The 22,294-nt window shown below is 56.7% G+C and overlaps 3 protein-coding genes across 11 annotated transcripts in view; 1 reads left to right on the top strand and 2 right to left on the bottom strand.

Annotated features, from left to right (window-relative positions):
• PRR7 (proline rich 7, synaptic) lies at nucleotides 1–9,233 on the bottom strand. The gene is made up of 3 exons (XM_002744488.7): nucleotides 9,075–9,233; nucleotides 812–1,474; nucleotides 1–564 (listed from the first exon to the last, which is right to left on the bottom strand). Exons 2-3 carry the CDS (start codon nucleotides 1,230–1,232, stop codon nucleotides 167–169), a joined length of 819 nt encoding a protein of 272 aa, XP_002744534.1. The 5' UTR covers nucleotides 1,233–1,474; nucleotides 9,075–9,233; the 3' UTR covers nucleotides 1–166.
• Nucleotides 8,185–13,037, top strand: LOC118151350 (uncharacterized). The gene is made up of 5 exons (XM_078364632.1): nucleotides 8,185–8,380; nucleotides 11,345–11,543; nucleotides 11,917–12,055; nucleotides 12,434–12,555; nucleotides 12,881–13,037. Exons 1-5 carry the CDS (start codon nucleotides 8,356–8,358, stop codon nucleotides 13,035–13,037), a joined length of 642 nt encoding a protein of 213 aa, XP_078220758.1. The 5' UTR covers nucleotides 8,185–8,355.
• The window catches only part of GRK6 (G protein-coupled receptor kinase 6), a 17,150-nt gene continuing 7,833 nt past the window's right edge, over nucleotides 12,978–22,294 (bottom strand). For 7 of the 9 annotated variants that reach the window (XM_054251879.2, XM_078364623.1, XM_078364621.1 and 4 more), the window contains 8 exons: nucleotides 22,083–22,273; nucleotides 21,275–21,312; nucleotides 21,093–21,182; nucleotides 19,624–19,832; nucleotides 19,371–19,508; nucleotides 14,921–15,058; nucleotides 14,706–14,840; nucleotides 12,978–14,142 (listed from right to left, as the gene is read on the bottom strand). In XM_054251879.2, coding sequence (XP_054107854.2) covers nucleotides 14,089–14,142; nucleotides 14,706–14,840; nucleotides 14,921–15,058; nucleotides 19,371–19,508; nucleotides 19,624–19,832; nucleotides 21,093–21,182; nucleotides 21,275–21,312; nucleotides 22,083–22,273 — 993 coding nt within the window. In that variant the 3' untranslated portion in view covers nucleotides 12,978–14,088. Of the gene's footprint in view, nucleotides 14,514–14,705; nucleotides 14,841–14,920; nucleotides 15,059–19,370; nucleotides 19,509–19,623; nucleotides 19,833–21,092; nucleotides 21,183–21,274; nucleotides 21,313–22,082; nucleotides 22,274–22,294 lie in introns of all 9 variants that reach the window. The other 2 variants (XM_078364622.1, XM_002744490.6) reach the window with 1 other exon arrangement.

The following is a 22,294-nucleotide window of genomic DNA, read 5'->3' on the forward strand; positions in this document are numbered from 1 at the left end:
TTGTACCAAACCGGATCACACACCTTTATTATCCTCAAAATGTAACAAACGGGATAAGAAATCCCTCCCTCCCCCCCGCCCCTCCCCGCAGTCCAGGGAAGCATTTAAAAAGCCCCGCAGTCAGGCCAGGAGTTCGCCGGTGGGGCCCGGGGCGCCGGGCGCCCCTCTATACGGCTGTAGTCCTCCCGAACAAGGGGATGGAGACGGGCAGGCGCCAAGCTCCGTGCTCCAGGGGCTCGCGGCTGCTGAGCTCTGAGTCGGTCCAGCTGGGGAAGACCCGGCGGCCGCGGTCGGCCTGTAGGCAGAGGGCTGGGCAGGGCGGAGCGGGCCGAGGGGCACTGGGCAGGTGCAGCGCCGAGTTGTAGCCCCGGTCCAGGAAGAGCGGCTTGTAGCTAGGAGGCGGCTGCTCCTGTTTCTCCGCGCTGTCGCGGCGGCTCAGGAAGGGCGTGACGATCTTGCGGTAGAGGCCGCGCGTGTCCGTGAGCACCTCGCTGTAGGGCGGCGGCGGCTCGGCCATCAGCACCGCTTCTTCGTAACACGGTGGTTTGGACATGTCCGATTCCGCTGCGGAGTGGGAGGTGGTCGGAGAGGGTGAGGCGGTTTCCAGCCTCTCGCAGAGGCTCTGGCCAGGGATCGCCCGCTCCCCAGCCCCAGCCCGAGCCCAAGCCTGGGCATTAGACCGCCGCCGCCGCCGGTGTTCTCCCGGGGACGGCGGGTGGAAGCCCCACAGGTAAGCAGTGAGGTCGCCCGCGCCGACGTCCCGCCCACCCCCGGCAGCCCGGATCGCCCCATGGCGGAGGTCGGTACTCACCTTGGCGCGGGTAGCTCCAGGGCCGCGGTGGCACCGACAGGTGCGGAGGCGGCGGATGCGGGAGCGCGTGGTGGTGCGGGTGCGGGTGCGGGTGCGGCTGCGCGGGCCCGTGGTGCAGCAGCGGGTGCACGTGCACGTGCGAATGCGAGTGCGCGTGCGCCGGCGCCTCTAGGCGGCTGCGGTGCGGTGGTGGCGGCGGCGGCGCCAGGCCCGGGGGACTACCGGCCAGACTGCCCTCGAGCTCGAGGGGCTCCAGCTCTAGGGCACGCAGGTTCTGCTCGCGCAGTCGCTCCTCCTGGCGCCGTTTGAGGCGGCGGCGCAGGAAGCTGCAGAAGCAGCAGAGCAGGACGATGAGACCCCAGATGAGCCAGAAGCCGGCGAAGCACGTGAGGAATGTGTAGGTGCCCTGGGACATCACCATGGCGGCGGCACGGGCGGCGGGTCCTCAGCCGCTTCACTGGACACTGGGCTCCTCTGCGTGGCCCCGGGCCCGCGCCACACTCTCAGGTGCCGCCAGCGTCACTCGGGGACCCGCGGCCGGGGGCTGCCCGTGGCAGGTCTCAAGTCGTGCGCGCGCCGGCGGGGGACGACAACAGCGGCGCCCGCTCCTTCCCATGGCGCCGGCGGGCGCGCGGGCGTGCCTCACCCGGGGCCGCGCGGGACCTGTAGGGCAGACATAGGGCGCAGTGAAGGCGCGCCGCGGCCCCCGCCCGCGCCCTGCGCAGTCCGGGGAAAGCCTCCTCCGTGGGAACCCTGCGCTCCCCGGGGGCCTAGTGACGTCACTGTGAGAGTGACGTCACGCTCGAGGTTTCCTCCGTAGGGTTTCCCCGATCTGAGCCCCGCCGCCGAGGGGAGCCGAGGTGGTCCAGCAGGGGGCGCGCAAAGGCCAGACTCCAACTCTGAGCCCGCAAGAGAGATTCGCCATCGGCAGCCTCCCGCTGAAGGTACCCTAGCTGCGAAAGGGTTTCAGGAGCCTGTGCGCACCAGGTCGCTGAAAAGGCGTCTCGGTGCGGTTGCTGTGCTGCGGGGAAAGGGTGGCACATCTCCTAGAGCCCTACAGACAGCCAGCCGGCACCCTGTGCAGAAGCCTGGCAGGCCCTGGCTGCCCAAAGCCCAGAACCAGCCCTGCACCGCGTCCTCTGGATCTGCGCCGCTCCCGTAGGAGAGCTACAGCGGGTGGCTCCAACTCGTACTGCGTGCCATCGGCCCTGCCTTTGCGCGTAGCGCGCCGGGCCAGTCTTTCTCTTTCCTCCAGGGCGCCCCTGCCTACTCCAACTCCGCTTCCCGGCCTCCTACCCGTGCACAACCCCACTTGGCTCTGCCTCTGTCTTCAGGCTGTCTCCTTTTCCCTCTCAGCAGAGGGGAGGAAAAGTAGATGAGAGTCGGAAGCTAGTCTTTCATATCCACCTGGTCCTGCACTCATTCCAGATGGGCATCTCTAGTTCCACTTTCTCCTCTCCACAGCCGGAGAGGGGGTGAGAGGGGGAATCTTGCACCCTAAGAGGTAGGTAGGGGGGAGCCCTGACGCTGAGTGAAGGGTAGCAGGTGACTGATCACCGCCCCCACAGAACAGAACTGGGCCATTCCTGAATGCCTTATACACATGGGTTTGAACGAAAGCCTTTGGGATAACTGGAATGATTCGTATTTTAAAGATGAGGAGTGGGGAACAACTGGCTGTGTAATGGCAGGTGGTGGAACCATAATTTGAACCCAGGCCTGGCCACAAAACCCTAGCCTGTGTGTGGGGGAGGGTGCTGTGGCCTGGGCTACTTTGTGGGCCTCTTCCAAGAGCACCACGGACCCTCCTACCTTCAGCACACCCAAGGCACACATTCTACTTTGAGAACCACAGGGATCCTGAGCCCCAAGCTGAGGGGAAGCCAGGCCATGGGCCACCCCACACTTCTCCCCAGATGGCACCCGTCTGACTCCATGGTTGCCTTCAGCCACGTGCCACTTGGTGCCCATGCCAGTCCCCTTCTCCTGGGCCTGCATTCCAGAACAGACAATGGCAGGAACCATAGCTCTGCCCACCCCCTCGACAACCCTGCCATGAGGCTGCCATGGTGACGCAGCCCAGATAAAAACATGATGCTGCCAGTCACTGGGAGTTAATTAAATCTGTTATTCTTTTCCTGAGCCATCAGGAATGCTCTGAGGAAACTGGCACTAACCAGAAGTCTCCCTGGCCTGCCAGGCAGGAACAACTCTGGGTCAGAAAAGGTACTTCTAGGGCTGGAGATGATGGGGGTTAGCTGAATTAGAAATATCTGTCAAGGATATTTCTCTTTCCACGCAGAATCCTTTCATCAACACCACCTTGTCCATGTGGTGGTTGTGCCAATTTGATAAACAGGGAGATAGGATCAGAGAGGGAAATGACTTACCCCAGGTCACACAGCCCAGAAGGGGAGGAGCTAGGATTTAGCCCAAATCTGAATCCAAACTCTGTGTCAAAACACTCTCTATATGATAAGCCAGATGAAGTGGCAGCCATGGGGGCACTGGGCAGACTGGCCAGCTAATAGATAAAATGTACATTCTTGTTCCTTCCCACCAGGGCCCTGTCATGCCTGATCACCAGCCCCATGATGCTGTGGAATAGCAGGGTGAGAAAGGGCTACAGGATGAAGGGGAGATGGAAGGGCAGCTCCACGTTAGCAAGAGACAAAAGACAGGGTCAGCAGGTTGGGCATTAGGCCAGACAGGGCAGGCCATACCCAGGATCTGCTGGGTGCCACCATAGCTGCATTTTATAGACCAGGCAACTTTGGGCCAAAGAGAGGAAGGTTCTTGCTTAAGGTCACATAGTTAGCCCCCTGGCCCTAACCTGGCTCCAGCGCCCAGCTGGCATGACGGGGGTTTGATGCTGAATACTATCTCAGCAGTGTCACACCAGGTCCACAGGACTGCATTCCTGTCTGATGCCTCTCTCCCAGGTGCTCAGCAGACTCTCATCTAACCCATTATAGGTCCTCAATACATAAACATCAGAGGTTCATTCAGACCTTTCAAAATGCTCTACCTGACTAGGCCAGATGTGGCAAAGCCTCTGGAAAAAACCGTGCCCCCTTACTGCTCCTTTACTATGTGAGCTCTTGCCCTTGTCTGGGAGCCTTTCAGACTCAGAGCCTGTCTGCAGCCTGTTGCTCCCAGCCACTCCCCTCCACTGCCCACACTGCTCCAGATTGCTAGTAGCAAAACCTTCCTCTTCCTACCCAACGCGCTCAGGTGCCAGGAGCCATGCCCTTTGGATAGACTGAAGTCTGCTATTTTGTTACTTACATTCTGTTTGTTATCTTTTCTCTTTTCTTACTTTTTTTTTTTGCGGGGGGGGGGGGCACTGAATTTTACTCCTGTTGTCCAGGCTGGAGTGCAATGGTTTGAGATCTCAGCTCACCACAACCTCCACCTCCCAGGTTCAAGCAATTCTCCTGCCTCAGCCTCCCAAGTAGCTGGGATTACAGGTACCCGCCATCCCGCCTGGCAAATTTTTATATTTTTAATAGAGATGGAGGTTTCACCACATTGGCCAGGCTGGTCTTAAACTCCTGACCTCAGGTGATCCTCCCACCTCAGCCTCCCAAAGTGCTGGAATTACAGGTGTGAGCCACCACACTCGGCTCTCTTTTCTTTCTTGAAGGTTATTTGAACATCTTTTAGGGTTCCATCTTGATTTATCTATAGTGTTTTTGAACCATATCACTCTGAATGGTTTTCTTGGGACACACACTCACTGGGAGCATGGCAGCAGGATGAAAGCGAGACCCTGGGTGAGTCTGTTAACCTCCAACTTGCCTGAGTTTCCTCATCGGTGAAGATGAAGCTAATCCATCATGGTGGCTTCTGAGCTGAGGATGCAGGAATGTGTGTCCCGGGGGTGCTCCCTGCCTGAGGGCTGGGCACCATAATCACTCTTCAAAGCAGGCTAGCATTCTTGTCATTTGGCAGATGAGAACACTTGGCTCAAGGAGATTAAATGACACCCAAGGGCACACAGAGCCAGGGGCTGGCTGCATTGCTGTGGGCACCTCCCACACTGCCCTCTGTACAAAGAACCCTACGCTTCAGGCTCACACGCCAAAGCACCAACCATCTGCTACTGGGTCCTTATCTCAGCAAAGAGCCCACCATTCATTCCATCTACCACAACCTCTGCAGAGTAGCATCTGTCCACTTCCATTGGTCCTCCTGCCACTGCCTTGGCCAGGCCAACACTTGTCTTTCCCCTGGCCCCCATCATCATGCTTACCACTGTGTGGTGCCCCTGCCCAGCCTAGTCACTCTTCACAACACCGCACTGCCTCAGGAGCCAATTCAGCATTTAACATGGCTTAGATCCGGGCCTCTCAAACTTAAGCATCAGAACCACGTGGAGGCTGTTAAAACAGTGCTGGGCTCCATTCCCAGTGCTGGATTCAGTAGGTCTAGGATGGGGCCCGAGTGTGCATTTTTAGCAAATTCCAGCAGATGCTGGTACTGCAGGGCCAGGGAGTACACTTTGAGAACCACTAGTCACCCAGAAGAGCTCCTGCCAAGGCCTCTTAGGTCCAGCTCATCTGAGCCACTTCACCCCCCAGGGATGGGAAGCCCAATGATACCAGGATGTTCTGGGGTGGCCAAGGTCCAGCACCATCGGTTTTACCAGCTGGCACCCAGTAAGTAACTCAAGAACCACCTACGGAAGGAGAGACTGGAGGGCTCATTACCTGTTTGGTCTTTTAGCTGTGGGACTGGCAGTATCTCAAGGGCTGGGTCTGCATCCACTTCATTCCCAGGAAGTGTTAGCCGTTCACCAAAATGTCACAGAGAGAAAAGCCATCACCCAGCCCTTGCCTGGCAGGGTGGTTTATAAGCAAGTGGAGAACCGATGCGTCTATGTAAATCAGAGGAAAAGGCTGCACGGAGGCACACACCAGGGCTCTGGGGGATGGGGATGGGAACCCCAGGCAGCAGGGGCTCTGGGTCACATCTGGACTTAAAGCTAGAGCTGCTGAAGGGAAGGGACAGGAACTCAGAGCAGGAGGTGGGGGCTGGGGGACTGGACAATCTGATCGCCTGTCCTGCGTGCCTTGCACACACCAGGCCCACTACTGGCCTCTATGCTAGTTATCTCACAAACACCCAGAAGGTGGCTGCTGTTCTCTCTTCAAACAAGGATGTAGGCACAAGGAGTGGGTCCAGCTCAGGTCTCCATAGCCAGGTGGTGTGAAGCCCAGGTGATGGCAAAGCCCCCAGTCCTGGCAGGAAGGGCATTTCAGGGAATCACTGGTAACATCCTTACACCCCTCCCACACTAACACAGAGGAACTGAGGCCAGAGGACTTGACAGGACTTGACTCTGCTCCCACAGTCAGCCAGGCTTAGAATTGGCCAGAACCTCCCTCCATCTAGGTCAGGGTACTGAGTGGCACCCTTGCTTGCAGGTAGGTGACCTAACCCTCACACCAAGCCAGGATCCCAGGGCTTGGGAAACTACAAATAAGACCACAGAGATGGGGCCCCAGTGGGCTTATAGGTGGGGAGCCCTTACTCAGGCCAGTGTTTACTGTGCTCAGCTCCGGCTCTTGAGGGCAGGGTTTTCAGAGACCAGGTTCCTCCACTAAAACCTCAGCCTGTGGCTCTCTGTGCCTCCATCCCTGCAGCTAGCATGGAAATAATGATCTGACCCTCCAGGGAAGGTAGGCACAGGGGGATGACAGTGATACCCTGGTGTGGGGCAGCCTGGGTAACAAGCAGAGTGCCAGGGGATAGCCCTGAGTTCAAATGTGGCTTCTGCCCTCACTGAGCCATGTGATCCCATTCTGGCTACTCCCATATCTGAGTTGAAGTTTCTTCAGCAGTAGGACAAGGGTGCCAAGGGGAGAACAGAACTCCCTCTAATGAGGGATCACCCTGCAGCCTCAAGAAGCTCAAATGCAGAAAGCAGCCCATGGCGCTACACTGTACACAGCCTGGAGGCGGCCCAGCAAAAACTGCCGTCACCTCCATGGATCAGAGGTCTCCGACACAGGACCCTTAGGTTGGACACAGTTCACGGACATATTTTAAAAACAATCCATTTTCACAATCAATTTTTAAAAACACTCTGATTAATTGCCAACATTTAAAAATCCAGGAGATTGTATATAAAGGTCTGGATTTCTGCTCATCTTGAAAATTGGACAGTCAGGTCATACCAAGTCCACATTTCACACGGTGACAAAGATTGGAGCTGAGTGGTTCCCTGGCCCACCTCACTCATTCCATTGCCCCCTGATACTGGAAGTGTTTGGGTTTCCAGTGCCTGGAGCTAGACAGAGCACCCACAGGCTGCAGCACTGCATGGGCCCAGCTTCGCTAAATTTTCTCTCCCACAGCCAAGACTGCAAGCTGAGCAGGCCATGGAGCCCATGAGCCGAGGACCAGGGGTTGGGGGATTCCCAGGGGACTGAGGCAGCCTTTTGCTGGTTGGTCTCACCCAAGGGGAGAAAATGGAGGAGGGAGGAAGTGAAGAAGGGACGGAGAAAGCTAGCCCTGTCCTATTCCATCTGAGGGAGAAAGAATTTGGCTGATTTTGCTGGAAGCAAAAAAAATGTACCAAGACGTGAAAGGGAATGTCCTCACTAGATGAAAGTGAAGGAAGGTTAAGAATGCTCTTCTTGAAGGCTCTACGGTTCTTTTCTGCCTGGGTTACAAGAGAAGTTAGCAGGCAGAGGGGCCTTGCCCACAGAGAAGTCTGCACTGTAGACTCAGCTCTGCCACTTATGGGTAGTGTGACCTTGGGCAAGTCACTCACCTCCCTGAGCCTCCCTTTAGAGTCTTCACCTCTCAAATAGGGAAAATAAACTTACCTTCTGCAATTGTTGTAAAAAATTAGGAGATAATGGAGGCAGAGTGCTCAACACAGGTCCCACAGAGCAGGAAGGGAATGAAAAGCACCTGTGAGTACGCCTGCCTGCAGGAGACTCAGGCCTGACCTCCAGGGCACCACCCATCTAAGGGCATCTTATGCCAAGGCCTCAAATGCCTCAGATGCCAGTCACCTCTAGTATGCCTCCCCGGACGGGAAAGGAAACCCAAGGGTGGTTGTGGTCGCTGGGATGCTGGATCTGAAGCCCGTGGTCGTGGCTGGCATCTGCTGAGTCAGGCCTGGGAGAGCTGGCAGGAGGGCCATTTCTCTCTCCAGCATGATGCCCACTGAGGGGAGGTTGGGAGGGGAGCCAGAGGTCATTTCCTCTGAGCGCCAGAGGAGCTCCCCTGGAGGACCGGGCACCTCCATGTGGCCCGGGCCTCCCTGCCGGCCAACCTGCAAGCCACTCAGTACAGTTGGGGCATTGTGCTCAGACAAGAAAGGGGCACTTGTGATCCAGACAATGGGCTGGGTCGCTCCCATTTGGCCTGGGCTTCAGCTTCCCTGGGTTAGCAATGTCCTTTCCTCTGCTCCTGCCCACTCTGCTTCCACCCCTCCCTGGAGAATGGTGGCTAGAAACGTGGAGCAGAGACTCACCGCGGGCCCCTGCCCGGTGTGGCACATGCCCTGGCTGTGAGGAGGAGGAGGGATGCAAGCTTCGCTCCTCTCCCCTGGTAAGAAACATCGCCCCTGGGGGAACCCAACTCAGCTCAGGCCATGTCCAGGGCTGGCGCGGTTAGGCCCTGGGTGTTGTTGTTGGTAGTGGTTGGGTGGGTGGGTGGGGGTCTATGGTCAGAGACCCCAGCCCCAGCCTCCAGTGCCTCCTCCTCCCGTGACAAGCCCAAGGGCTGGGCCACCCCCAGGTCTGCAGCCATCCCAGGAACCCTGCTGCGACGACTGCAGCCACGTGGGAGCCAGCCCGTGCCCACGGCCACTCGCCCCCACCCCCATCCTCGACGGGCTGTGGAGGCAGGCACACCCAGCCGGGCCAGAGGGGCGACGTACCCCCGCCGCGCACCCGTCTCCCCCTGCGCCCCCGAGCTGCGGGCACGCGTGGGGGGAAGGGAAAGGGGGAGGGGGCGTCGCCGCCCCGCAGTCGTGTTGCCGGGGAGCGCAACCCCGTTGCTGTGGCAACCGTTTCCAAGCGAACTGGTGGCGGCTCGCGCCCCGCTCCGGCTCCCTAGCTCACTGGAGCTCTCCCTCCCTCCGGTGTGGGCTGGGGGAGGGGCTGCCTGCGGCACAGGCTGGGGTCCGGGGCGGCGACCCGGGGCCAGGGCGCAGAGCTGCCCGCGGGGAAGGGCTCAGTCCTGGGACCATCTTCCGCCCGCGCTCAGTGCCCGCCCGGCCCGCAGCCGCCGCGGTACTCACGCGCCCAGGCATCCTCCTCGAGCTCGTTCTCCTGGCTCGGGGCGAGTGGCGCGGGCCCAGCGGACAGAGCCCCGGGCCTGCGCGGGGAGGAGGCGGCGGCGGCGGCCCGTGGGAGCAGACAGTGGCAGCGAAAGCGGCTCCGAGCGCTGGGCTGGAGGCACGGGGCGCGCGCACGGGCGCGTACACGGCGGGTGCTGAGCCCGGCGTGCGCGCGCGCGGCGGCCGGCAGAGGGCCCCCCATCCCCCGCCACACGCCGCGAGTAGGCTGCCCCCGGAGGGAAGGAGGGGGAGGACGGACACCCACCTGCGGCGCCGAGCCCCGACTCTCTCCAGCCCACCGGGCTCACACCCGCCAGGGCACCCTCACAGGGAGGCACGTGCCGGCAGATCCAGTGCACACGCCGGGCTGGAGCCCCGGCCACACCGGTCATGCACGCTGGATGCCCAGCCAGGCAGCTAAGGTCGAGAACCCCGACGTGCACACAGCTCAGCTTCGAGAGCACACACACGTCCAGGCCCCCGTCACATCCTGACAGGGGCTGCGCACACGCAGTGGGCAGGGCCCCGGGGCAGGCAGGCACCCCAATGTGGCTCTCTCTCAACTCACGACCCCTTCTGTTAGGTGCCCAGCAGGCGTACACCACCACATGCCTACTAGCAAGCAGCAGGGGAAGGAGGACCTAGTGCCGAATCCACAGCCCTGGCCTCTGTGGACATGCCTTCCCCTAGGGAACAGATGACCCCTAGAGAGGGCCCCACTGTCTACCCCGAGGTCCAAGCTTGCAGAGGCCATTCTGAACCTGGCTGTCCATCCGCCTTTTAATTGGGCTATTTTTCGTCCAACTTCTCCACTGCACTTAAGGTGTTTTCCAAAAACACCCTCCACCACATCAGCTGGCACATTTGGGGTTGCAAGTGACAGAACCCTCAAATAGGTTTGAGCTGTACACCACATCTACCAAAAAAAAAATTAGCCGGGCATGATGGCACATGCCTGTGGAGAACTGCTTGAACCCGGGAGGCAGAGGTTGCAGTGAGCCAAGATCATACCACTGCATTCCAGCCTAAGGAATGGAGTGAGACCCTGTCTCCAAAAAACAAAGAAAGAAAGAAAAAAGGTTTGAGCTCAAAGGGGACTAGCTCATGTAACTGGCAAGTCCCAGGGTAGAGATTCTAGCTTTGGTCATAGTTGCTTCCAGGTATTCCTGCCGTGGCATCAGGTACGTACCTGCTTCTGTTTGCATCAGTCTCAGGCAAACTCACCCCAAGAGGTATCAAGGACAACTCCCATAGCCCTAGGCTCATATCCTGCCATCTGTCCCTGGGGGAAAGAGAACCCCAATTGCTTCCCCATCATTTGAGCAAAAAACAAGCAAACAACTCCACAAATGATTGTTTTTGGACTCATTTAGGCTGAGTCTCTATTGGTGAACAAATCTAAGTGCCTATGAGTTAAAGGAGAGGATATGTATTCCTTATGGCCAAAGGGAATGCTCTTCCAGTATCCATTCCCTTCTCCTTGTATACAGGCACCCTGATTTCATCAGAGGAATCATTGCCCTATGGGTGCCATCCTTGTGAGCCTGTGAACCCAAATGCACTGCTCCCTCAGTGCACAGTGGCCAAGTATCCAGCCTGGCCACTGACTCCTTGGGTTTGCAACTGAGCTCAAGCATGCAAAACCAAATGGCTCTAGCATCTTGCTTCTGGTGGGTGTGCCCTGATGAGAATGGGGTCCATAACTAAGACCCTGGAGCTCCTCCATATCCTCTGAACACCTTCTAAGTTAACGGGAGGACAGTTCTGCCACCTGGTTCTCACTCTAGGTATATGTGTGGAGTATGCATATGCAGGGGGTGGAAGCGCAGTCCCATCCAAACCACAGGGACAGAGACCGGGGGTGCTTTTGTAGATGCCGGAGCAAACACCCCAATACAACCAGTCAAAACTCTTCAGGGAATCCCCTACCTTCCAGATGAGGCCCCATGTGGGCCTTAGCCCCATCATCTTAACCCAACTTTCAAAGCTGGCTGTGTCTCGCCGACCTCAACTCCAACCTCAGCTCCAGTCACTCCTTGCTTCCACCCCTGGCCTCCCATCCTTAGCCATCCTAAACCACTAAAGCCCTAGACCATCCATTTGGCTCTACTTGGGCGCAACAGTCCCTGTGTCCTGGAGGGCACCAACAGATACCTTCACTGTCAAGGGGCCTCATGTTTGGTGCTGCCCCACCCCCAACCCTATCAGCTCTAGAATCTTCTCTTCCACAGTGCCGATCACACTGGGTTTCGCTGTTCCCACGTCTGCCTCCCTACCAGGCTGGGCTCCAAGCTGCCAGGGGCCTCGTCTCCATCTGGGTCCCAGCTCCCACCACAGAGCTGGGCACAGAGGAAAGCTCAGGGAAGCTTCCTGGGAAATGAATTCTGGAAGTTCCCTCTGCCAAGGACCCACTGTGGTAAGAGCTTTAAGGTGAGTTTAACCCTAGCCAGGAAGTTCCCAGGATGCTCCCTAGCCCAAGGGGGAGCGTGGCCAGGGCGACCGGATCCAGGTGCTGACAGAGTGCCTCAGGGTCCTGCACACCCACCTGGCACCTACTCACTCTTGCATACCTGCCCAGGGCTGGGCTTTGGTCTGGCATGCTAACACCTACCTAAAAATCCCCCACTCCCACCTCAAAACAGCCTGGGACAGAGGGGCAAACCCACCCAGGCTCCATTCGCATGTCACATGGGTAGGATCCGGCTTTTCCATTTTACCTGGCTTCCTCCCCACTCTGCAATGGCCACTTAACTAGTTAGTGGGAAGACCTTGAGCAAATCCCTCCTCCTCTTACTTCCCTTAGGTTGATGGGAAGCAGCAGGCACTCCCTATGTCCCGAATGGTGTCACATAAAGGCCCCTTCTGCCAGGCTGCTGCTGGGCACCTTCTGGCTGTGCTTAAGCCAGCTGGTTAGTCACTCAGCACCACAGTCTCCCCAGCAGGTGAGTCCTGTGGTGGCTTGGGAGCTCAAGGGGCTGACTGGCTGCTTCGGTGGATTCTCACAGCTGCTGGGCAAGGCAATGGGTCTCACACCTATCTTTCCATACATGGGAAGGGCCTGTGCAGAGCTAAATTGAAAAGTGGTCAGGCTGGGGCTTGAACCTGGAGCTGTCAGCTACAAAGCTCTTGTGGCTCCTGCAGCACTGGGTGCTCAGTCCAAAGGGGTTATGGGGCATTCTTAGGGGGCTGGGGACACTGGGACTCTATAAAGCAGTGATGGGGTTCCAAGATCTGGACAGACTTGTGGGCAACAAGCTTTCAGCCCCATCGCCCATGCAGGAAGCTCCCCTGAAGTGCTTCCCAGTCCCCCTTCCTCCCAGGTGAATGTCCACTTTGAGGCCAGCTCAACTACTGTCTTCAGAGAACCTTCTCCTACCAGCCACACCCTACCTGCCAGCATCACCCACAGTCTAGGTGTTTGCTGTTCAAGGCTGGCATCCAGGTAAGGCAGGCCTGGGGCAGGTGTTCCTTACACAGCTCCACCCTGTTCCCGAGCTGCTCTAAGTCCACATTTAGGTAGCCAGGCCACCTCAGCCTTGGAGGGCAGGACACCAGCAGGGTCCATCTTACCAGCACACTCAGAAACAGACCCACACCCCAGGGGGCACCCAAGGCTTCTTTCCTTAGGCCCCATCCCATTTAGGAAGTTGGGAAACCCACTGGGTGAGCCCAAAGGCTACCAAAGCCTGGCTGCCTGGAGAGGCTACCTCAGAGTCAGCCCTAGGGGCTCCTGGGTCTCAGAAGGGCACATCCTTCCTCCCTCCAAGCCCACCTCCAATCCCTTCCCGCTTCCAACTGGGCCAGAGGAGTGGAAAGATCCCTGGAGCACTGGAAGCAAGAAAGAGGCAGGCAGGGGCGGCTGGCCAAGTTTGTGCTCGGACTGTATTCACAGAGACACGTGGCAGCTTACATTGGACAAAATGAATAATAAAAATTGGCTTTAAATATGGAAAACACAGGGTCCTATAATCCCATGCTACCCTAACACTGGGACTAGGATGGCCATCACAGTCTGGGAAGGGCCAGGGCTGGGGCCTGGGGCACAGGCACAGCCTCACCCTATCCCCTTCACCCACACAGGTACACACACATGCACACACACCCCACAGGCGCACACAGGAAGGGGCGGATTATTGCTGGGCACATGTGTCTATTGTTATGAGGGGAGTCCGGAATGTTTGAGGGTTTTCCAGGGATGCCCCACCCTCTCCTAAGGGCTGGGCTCAGGCGTTTCTGAAAGAGGTGTCTTCAGGACAGGGCCTGGCATCAGGGACCAGGCCCTGGAAGCTGGAAGGCAGAGGCAGACCTATCTGGGCTGGCTGGGGCAGTGGACTGATGGGTCTCACAGCCAGCCCAATCTCTGGCCACTTTGGCACAGGCCTACAGGATAGAGGCCCCAGATCCAGCTCTTATAAGCACTGAGAAGGGACAGCTTTGGGCCCCACAGGGTAGCAGCCTGAGCCCAGGGCAGCAGGGGCAGGCATGGGTCTTACTCAGAGGCTGGGGAGGTGCAGGAGGGTGGCCCAGCACAGTGCCGAGGGCTCAGGGCTGTGACCACCCTCAGCTGTCCAAACTGGGACGGAGGAGCCTTGAGTTTGGCAGTGGCTCCTCTGCCAGCTCCCACTCTCCCAGCCAGGGCTGGCTGCCCCCAGGAGCCAAGGCAGGGGCGCCAGGTCTGCAGTGGGAATTAAGAACACTCGGGTCGCTATATACATTCATACAAATACATAAATACAGAAAGCCCCGAGCTCCACGGTGAAGAGCCGAAGGGATGCACCTTTGTCCCAGGGACAGCCCAGGCCTTGCCACACTCAGCCAGGCCAGGGGCTGAGGGGTGGAGGACACTGGGGACAGTTCCGTCTGTGTTCCCCAGGCCACGACTTGAGTGGACAATGGGGAAGACCACTGTGCAAAACTGAACAGCGCTTGGAGTAGCTGCTACCGCCAACTGCCGGTGGGGGCCTCAGGCTCGGGGCTAGAGGCGGGTGGGGAGTTCTTCCTCACTGTCGCTGCAGTTTCCACAGCAATCCTGCAGGGACGGGGAAGACACGGAGGGAGGGAGAGAGGCAGAGAAGCCACAAGTGGGTGGGTGCCATAGCAGAGGCTGCTGGCAACAGACTGAAGTATGGGGTCTGGGTAGATCCCACGGTCTACCAGGGCAAGGCCTCTGCCCAGCCCTCTCCCCTGGGGCTGGCAGAGACAGGGCATGGGAGGACAAGCTAAGCAAAGCTGGCAGCTCGAAGGGGGCAGGGTGCAGGGAACTGAAGCAGTGGGCAAGGGGAGTGGGGTGGGCACCAGACTTCTTTCTCCCACATCTTGCCTCTGCCATGGAAGGGCTGCCTGTGGCTCCCCGAGGCCAGGCAGCAAGGCCAACCCACGGGGAGCCCACACTGCTCACCTCTGGAAAGAGAAAAGAGGCCATGAGCCCAGCCAGGGGTGGGGGACAGGTGGGAATGAGGCCAGAGACCCTGGGCACCACAACAGAGCTGGAGGATGCCCATTCCCAGCGTATGCCGGCACCAGCTCTGCCTCTCACCCACCGTCCCCTGGAGCCAGGCTGGGAGCCCGAGGTAGGCCACTGCCGGGGCTTACTTGGCGACTGAAGAGTCTCTGCAGCAGTCCCTTTTTAGGGGGTGCAGGTGGCTGGCCCTTCCAGTCCAGGTCTGGGGGAACTGAGCCATCCAGCCCAAAGACATTCAGTTCCTGGAAGCACTCCGTCTCCACCATCTGCTGAGGAGCAGGCAGCTGTGAGAGCTGTCCCCAGGGCAGCCTCATAGAGCCCACCCCACCAGCAGGGCAGGCCCCACCTCGTTCTGCCAGGGGATGGGCACACTGCCTGTGGCAAACTTCTGGTAGAAGTCCTGGTCAGTGGGCTCCAGCTCCACGCCCTTGACGGTGGAGAACTGCTCAATGTCCAGAACATCCTTGCAGTAAATGGCCTGGGGCTGGGAGGAGAGAGGCATCGGTCAGATAAGAAACACACACAGACACACATGAAATCAGCTCAGCCCTGATTCTGACTCAGGTCTTGGCCTGGTGCTGCCCTGACACCAGCAGCTCTCTAATTTGGAGTCAGAAACCAGGTTCCCCATGCACTTCCTTCTCCCCAAAGCCCAGTTTTCCCCTCTGTGAACTGGATACATTATTCCTCACTGCTCAGTGACTGTGAGGCTATGTAAAGGCCAATGCCAGGCACCTCCTTTGCCTCCCCACAGCTACCTGGGTGTGCAGCTGGGGTGGGGAGTGCAGTCTGAATCTCAGCTGGCCCCTTGGCTGGGCACTGCCACGCAGAGCCTGGAACTGGTGATTCCCTGGTTCCCTGCCCTAACAATGACCTGGGACTTGCTCTGTCTTCTCACCCAGCCAGTAAGAAGACTGGCAGTCTCCCACTGCTCCACCTCCCCAGCCCCACACCGGGAGCCCACCTCAGCTCCAGGCAGCCACCTTCTTTTTTATCTTAATGTTGTTTTCTAAATCCTTCAATTAAGATGTCAATTAAAATATCATCATCATGTAAAATGGTATAGCTGCTTTGGAAAACAGTCTGGCAGTTCCCCAAAGGGTTAAACATAGTTGCCTGATGACCTGGTAATTCTACTCCTAGGTACAGAGCAAGAGAAATGACAGCATCTTCCCACACAAAAACTTGTACCCAAATGTTCATAGCAGCAATAACAACCAAAAAGTGGGAACAATCCTAAGGTCTACCAACTGACGAACAGATAAGTAAAATGTGGTCTATCCATGCAATGGAATATTACTCAGCTTTAAAAAAGAATGAAGCATGAAGACTAAAGGCTGCTAAAAAAAAAAAAAAAAACCTAAGTGCTGATCTATGCTACAACATGGATGAACCTTGACGATATTATACTAAGTGAAATAAGCCAGGCACAAAGGATCACATACTGTGTGATTCCATAGCTACAACATGTCCAGGAGAGGCAAATAGAGACAGACAGTGGACTAGTCATTGCCAGGAGCAGCAGGAGGGAAGAATTCAGAATGACTGCTAAGGATATGGGGTCTTTTTGCAGGGCAGGGCACGTCATGAAAATATTCGAAAATGTATTGTAGTGATGACTGCATAACTATAATGCCATTGAATTGTCCTTTTTTTCTTTTTGAAACAGAGTCTTGCTCTGTTGCCCAGGCTAGAGTGCATTGGCACAACCTCAGCTCACTGAAACCTCCACCTCCCAGGTTCAAGATTCTCCTGCCTCAGCCTCCTGAGTAGCTGGGATTACAGGTGCATGCCACCACGCCTGGCTAATTTTTTTTTTTTTTTTTGTATTTTTAGAAAAGATGGGGTTTCACCATGTTGGTCAGGTTGGTCTTGAACTTGTGATCCACCCACCTCAGCCTCCCAAAGTGCTGCGATTACAGGCACGAGCTACCATACCTGACTGAATTGTACCTTTTTTTTTTGAGACAGAGTTTTGCTCTTGTTGCCCAGGCTGGAGTGCAATGGTGCAATCTCAGCTCACTGCAACCTCCGTCTCCTGGGTTCAAGCGATTCTTCTGTCCCAGCCTCCTGAGTAGCTGGAATTACAAGTGCCTGCCACCATGCCTGGCTAATTTTGTATTTTTAGTAGAGATGGAGGAGCATGTTGGCGAGGCTGGTCTTGAACTCCTGACCTCAGGTAATCCACCCACCTCAGCCTCCCAAAAGGTTCTAGGATTACAGGGATGAGCCACTGCGCCCAGGTGAACTGTACATTTTAAATGGGTGAACTGTATGTTATATAAATTAAATCTCAATAAAGCTGTTAAAAAATATCATCATCAAGCTTGTTTTTCATCTACTTCTAAAAAATTAAACTCCAGGGCACTGAGTTTATCTCCAACTTTGAATGGAAGATCCAGAGAAAGTGTGGCTACTTCAAGGTTAAATGAGATGATGTACACAGAAATAGGAAGAGACTGAGCAGCAGTGCCAGCCTCAGGGGTGAGCTAATGAAAGTCAGGCTCTCTTAGTTCAAGTACCTCTGACAGTGCCCACTTTTGTGGTTCCAGTGAAGCCCTTGTGAGGCAGTTACTCAGGGCAGCAGCCCCCTCGTTGGCCTCTCCACTTCCACTCACACCCACTCTGGCCCACTCCCCATACCTCACATTCCTGCCCAGGGTCCCCCAATGGTCCCATCTCACTGAGAACCTGCCCGCAGTCCTCTTTGCCTGCACAGGCTCGCTCAGCCACATGGGGCTGGCCCCTGACTCAGGACCGCAATGCCTGGCTGTTCCTTCTGCCTAGAATGCTCACACCCCAAATCTTGGCAAGGCTCTCCGCTTCACATATTTTATGTTTCTGTACTATCATCAGCTCCTCAGAGACCACTGTGTCTAAAAACACTCCCCCCACCATCATTCTCTACCATCTTCATAGCTTTGGTCTTCTTTTCTTTTCTTTTTCTTTTTTTTGAGACGGAGTTTTGCTCCTGTTGCCCAGGCTGGAGTGCAATGGCATGATCACACTCTCTGCCTCCCGGGTTCAAGTGATTCTCCTGCCTCAGCCTCCCAAGTATCTGGGACTATAGGCATATGCCACCACACCCAGCTAATTTTGTATTTTTAGGTTTCTCCATGTTCGTCAGGCTGGGCTCAAACTCCCAACCTCAGGTGATCTGCCTGCCTCAGCCGCCCAGTGTTGGGATTACAGATGTGAGCCACTGAGCCCGGCCGCTTGCTTTAGTTTTCTTTGTCACAATGTTAGCTGGAATTCCTTGCGGCTTACTGGTTTATTTGGGTGTGTCTCTCACTAGAATGTAAGGGCAAGATTGGATCCAGTGGGCCTCATTATCTCCAGGGTCTGGCATAAACGGGCACTCAGCAGCTATTTGCTGAATCAATAAACATGTGTGTCATTGACAGATAACAACCTGGCCTGCCCTGCCCTGCCCATCACCTTTGGGCCTCTCCTGTGTTCCTGGTGCACCGTTAATCACAGGACCCAGTCCTCATAGACATGGGAAGGGGGAAGCACATGACCTCATCTTAGCCAATCAGAACCCTCCCTGTGGCTATCACATACCGAGGAGCTTAATTCAGGGGAGGGAAAGTCAACACGTTGAAGGCGAGCCAAGAGCTGGAGAATCCTGGCACACAGCAGGAAACTCTGAAGCTGGCCCTACTTGGGGACTTTCTGGCCAAATGAACCAATACACTCCATGTTGGGCTTACGTGAGTTTAGGTTGGTTTTCTGCCACCTGGCCTCTGACAGCTAGAGGACACTCTTGCCTGCTGAGTGCCTGGCCCACTGAGATGCTCAGTTAATGGGTGAGACTCTATAAGGGGAAGTGACCACCCACAGAAGGATGGCCAGCCCAACAGCCCCTCCCACTGCTGGCAATTGCATTGTGGTTTTCTTCTGGGGAACTGAGCTCCCCCACTGGCACAGGTTCAGGTAGGTGTATGCTCCCCATGTCGCCAATGAGGAGCCTTTGAGCAATGAGAGACATCAGCATTAGGACTTCTTTTTCCCCCATGAGGATTTCTTTTGAAGTTACCGGGCAAGGCCAGGTGTGGTGGCTCAGGCCTGTAGTCCCAGCACTTTGGGAGGCTGAGGCGAGCAGATCACCTGAGGTCAGGAGTTCGACGCTAGCCTGGCCAACATGGTGAAACCTTGTCTCTACCGAAAATACAAAAATTGGGTGTGGTGGTGTGCACATGTAATCCCAGCTACCCGGGAGGCTGAGGCAGGAGAATAGCTTGAATCTGGGAGGCAGAGGTTGCAGTGAGCCAAGATCTTGCCACTGCACTCCAGCTGCCTGGGTAACAGAGCAAAACCAAGAAAGAAAGGGAAAGGGAAAGAGAAAGGGGAAGGGGAAGGGAAAGGGAAGGAAGAAAGAGAGAGAGAGAGGGAGGGAGGCAAGTTAAGAAGGAAGGGAAGAAGGGAGGAAGGAAGGAAGGAAGGAAAGAGCAAAAGGAGCTGTCTACTGAGGTGGCTGAGCTGCTGGGGGGCACTGCTGTTGCACCCTGGGCAGTGCTGCCCCAATATGAAGACTACACACTAAACAGTACAGCTTGGGGAGGGAGAGAGAGTTCCTAGGGTATTGTCAGGGCCCTGGAGCCCCATCCAGGCATGCCAAAAGCTGGACCTGTCCTGGGGCTTTTCCTTACTGTGAATTATCTTTATTTCTGTGGCTAAGCCACTAGACTGGTTTTTCTGCCACTTGCACTGGAAGCATCCTGGCCAGTACTACAAGAGCCCCTGAGCCCCAGCCCGGCTAGGCCCTGCCCTCGGCAAGAGTGGGTGGCACTCACATCAGGCTTGAAGGGCGGCTCCAGCATGCCGGCTCCCAGCCGCTTGAAGTTCAGCTTCTTAAAGAGGGGGTGCTCTTTCACCTCACGGGCATTGCCCCCACGACACCCCAGACGTTCAGTGGGGTCCTTGCAGAGGAGCTGTGGCAGAGCAGGGGAGAGGAGGGCAGGCAGGCAGGCAGGTGAGTGGCTGGGAGGGAGGGAAAGTTGCGTCCACCCTAGCCTCGGTGGGCCGGGCTTCCGAGAACTGCCATACCTGGGAGCAGAGTGAGCGGGCCTGTGGGGAAAAGCGCTCCGAATACTCCTCGGGCACCTCCTTCACCAGCCGCTCCACCTCCTCCCGCTTGATCTTCTTCTTCCTCTGCTGGAAGGGCGACTGGCCTGCGATCATCTCATAGAGGAGGCAGCCTAGCGCCCACCAGTCAGGGCTGAATGTGTACCGTTCGTTCTTCACCACCTCTGGAGCTGGGCAGGCGGCATGGGAGTTAGGACTGGGCAGGAGGTGGGGAGTGGACCCTCAGACCCCAGGAACGCCAGTGGGACTTTAAGTCTGGGATCCACTCAAACCCGCTGGCCAGGCAGGCACCGTCCCAGCTTGGAGGGGACCTTGGCCAGTAGTAGAGTATCAGGGGAGTGGATACAGCCCTGCAGGAGGCTACGTCCAGGGTCCCTGGGTCTTCAGATTTTACACAAGAAGTCAGAAATCTTGTTTTGCACGTGAAACCATGTGGCTTACTAAAAACAATTTGACTTAAACACAAATGTAGGTGAAATGGGGCCCAAGTGGCTACCAGTTTGCAACTTCTGGATTTAATATCAGCAAGAAGAAGGAGCCAGGCACGGTGGCTCAAGCCTGTAATCCCAGCACTTTGGGAGGCCGAGGCGGGTGGATCACGAGGTCAAGAGATCGAGACCATCCTGGTCAACATGGTGAAATCTCTACTAAAAATACAAAAAATTAGCTGGGCATGGTGGCACACGCCTGTAATCCCAACTACTCGGGAGGCTGAGGCAGGAGAATTGCCTGAACCCAGGAGGCGGAGGTTGCAGTGAGCTGAGATTGAGCCATTGCACTCCAGCCTGGGTAACAAGAGCAAAACTCCATCTCAAAAAAAAAAGAAAGAAGTAAGAAGGAAACTCCTATTTTCTGAATACCTCCTACCTGCCAGGGCAGCCCCATGGGGAGTTTTTCCTGTACTCTCTCTTTTCATCTTCCAGGCAGCCCTGGGAAGCAGGTATGATGAGTGTTTTACAGTCGAGCAAAATGAGGCTGGGAGCAGTGGAGTGTCTGGTTCAAGGCCACACAAAAGGCAAGAGGTGGAGCCTGCAGAGCCAGGGCTCTGCCTCCCTTGTCTCTTGGTTCCCAAGTGGAATATGAGGCCTCACATTGACCCCTCCACTGGCTTCCTTCACAGATGGGCACAAGGAGGGCAGGGCCTGGGGCCATGGAAACAAGTCTCTCTCCTCCATTCCCCAGTAGCTGCCTACAAGCTCAGCCATAGAGGGGTTTAGTAAATATCTAGCAAATGAATGGTGGGACTTCACAACTGTGTGTGGTCCTGGCTTAGTCTTGGTCTCCTAACCTCTAGAAGAGGAGCACTGGGATGGGCCCTTTCTATTGAGACCCCTTTTGAGAGGACACTCCCAAACAGAAGTGGGTATGGCTGGGTGGGTAGACAGTGAGGGAACTCAGGAGGCCAGTGGGCCAGGGCAGGGAAGACTCACCCATGTAGCCCACCGTGCCCACACGGCCTTTGATGGTCTGGCCCTCAGGTACATGCACAGCCAGTCCCAGGTCGGAGATGCGGATGTGGCCTAAATGTGGGTGGAGAAACAGGTGGACCCGTTAACAGGCCAGGCCTCTGCGTTTCACCCCACCGCGCCCCACCCCAGGTGCCCCCACTCGCCGTGGTCATCCAGCAAGATGTTCTCTGGCTTTAGGTCCCTGTGCAGAGAGAAGAACAGGGTTAGATGCTGCTCAGTTTGCCAGGGAGTCAGATGGGCCAGTTTCTCCTAGCTCACTTGCCTCCTGGGGCCAGGTGTGGAGCAAGGTACAAGACTCATTTGCTGCCAGGGCAACAGATAGCCCTGCTCTCCCTGGCAACAGCCAAAACTCAAGGGAGCAGAGGAAGGATCTACACAGCCAGGACACCAAGGACTCTCTAGGCGAGTGGAAGGCAGCTCCACCTCGAGGGGCCTCCCCAGTGGCCTTGCTCACCCATTGGTGGCTGACTCTGCCTTTCCTCTCTGTCAAATGGGGCTACTCATCTGCCCCCTGACCGGCCTGTTGTGAGGCTCACAGGAAGTCAGCAACAATCAGAGCCAGGGTTCTCCCTTACCCAGCCCCATATGCCAGGCACTCTGTACTTATCTCACTGGGCCCCTTCAACAACCTGGGAAGTAGGAATTATAGTCTCTGCTTTCTAGAAAAGGAAGCAGTAGTGGGAGCAGGGAGCAGACCGGCCCAGGGTCACACACTTGGGGATGGAGGTGTATGTGACAAAGTCAGGATTCCCCTGTGGGTCCCCCAGAGCCCAAAGCCTAGGCCTGGGCCACTCGAGTTGGCCTGATGTGTGAGTTAAGCCGGTGCCACAGCCCGCACCAATGTCCTTCTGCAGTCTGGCCTGACTGGCACCCTTGGCTACCTCCATCCAGGCGCAGCTGTAGTCCCTGGCAGGGAGGGCTAAGCTCCCGGGGTGGAGGAGCCCTCCCCACCTGTACACTATGCGTTCCCGGTGCAGGTCCTCCAGGCCACAGCAGATCTCGGCAGTGTAGAAGACAGCCCGTGCTTCGGAGAAGCCAGCATGGCCCATGTGGTAGATGTGGAACTTGAGGTCGCCTCCGTTCATCAGCGTCAGCACCAGGCACAGTGCGTCCTTGGTCTCATAGGCATAGGCCAAGCTCACCTGTAGCCGAGGGGACCCAAG

Source organism: Callithrix jacchus, chromosome 2, assembly GCF_049354715.1.
Source record: "Callithrix jacchus isolate 240 chromosome 2, calJac240_pri, whole genome shotgun sequence".
NCBI classification, from domain to species: Eukaryota; Metazoa; Chordata; class Mammalia; order Primates; family Cebidae; genus Callithrix; species Callithrix jacchus.

Bases quoted from the DNA above. Each gene is read 5' to 3' on its own strand.
- LOC118151350 (XM_078364632.1), top strand. From the start codon at position 8,356: ATGCAAGCTTCGCTCCTCTCCCCTG. The intron at 8,381-11,344 runs GTAAGAAACATC...TCTCTTCCACAG, and splicing joins AGCTTCGCTCCTCTCCCCTG to TGCCGATCACACTGGGTTTC. The intron at 11,544-11,916 runs GTGAGTTTAACC...TACTTCCCTTAG, and splicing joins ACTGTGGTAAGAGCTTTAAG to GTTGATGGGAAGCAGCAGGC.
- PRR7 (XM_002744488.7), bottom strand. From the start codon at position 1,232: ATGGTGATGTCCCAGGGCACCTACACATTCCTCACGTGCTTCGCCGGC. The intron at 565-811 runs GTGAGTACCGAC...CCCACTCCGCAG, and splicing joins CTGGAGCTACCCGCGCCAAG to CGGAATCGGACATGTCCAAA.